Here is a 212-nt window from a genome sequence, read left to right on the forward strand (position 1 = left end):
CGCTCCCGCTTGACTTTGGCCAGCACGTTGTAAAGGGCTCGGATCTCGGGGGTGATGGTGTCGATCTGCACCCCGACGCCGTCCGGATGGATCCAGGAGACACCGGGTCCCTGCACCGTCTCCAACCCGCCGCCTCCGGTACGCCGCACCTGGGTGTAGCTCCAGATGGTGCCGGGCAAACGGCTGTAATGGGGAGGCGAGGAGAGGGGGGC

At 67.0% G+C, this 212-nt stretch overlaps 1 protein-coding gene across 1 annotated transcript in view; it reads right to left on the reverse strand.

Moving 5' to 3' along the window:
* The window catches only part of IFFO2 (intermediate filament family orphan 2), a 37,191-nt gene that overhangs the window by 36,581 nt on the left and 398 nt on the right, over window positions 1–212 (reverse strand). The window contains exon 2 of the mRNA XM_010577508.1: window positions 4–206. Coding sequence (XP_010575810.1) covers window positions 4–206 — 203 coding nt within the window. The remainder of the gene's footprint in view (window positions 1–3; window positions 207–212) is intronic.

Source organism: Haliaeetus leucocephalus, unplaced genomic scaffold (assembly GCF_000737465.1).
Source record: "Haliaeetus leucocephalus isolate CR32 unplaced genomic scaffold, Haliaeetus_leucocephalus-4.0 Scaffold556, whole genome shotgun sequence".
Taxonomy (NCBI): domain Eukaryota; kingdom Metazoa; phylum Chordata; class Aves; order Accipitriformes; family Accipitridae; genus Haliaeetus; species Haliaeetus leucocephalus.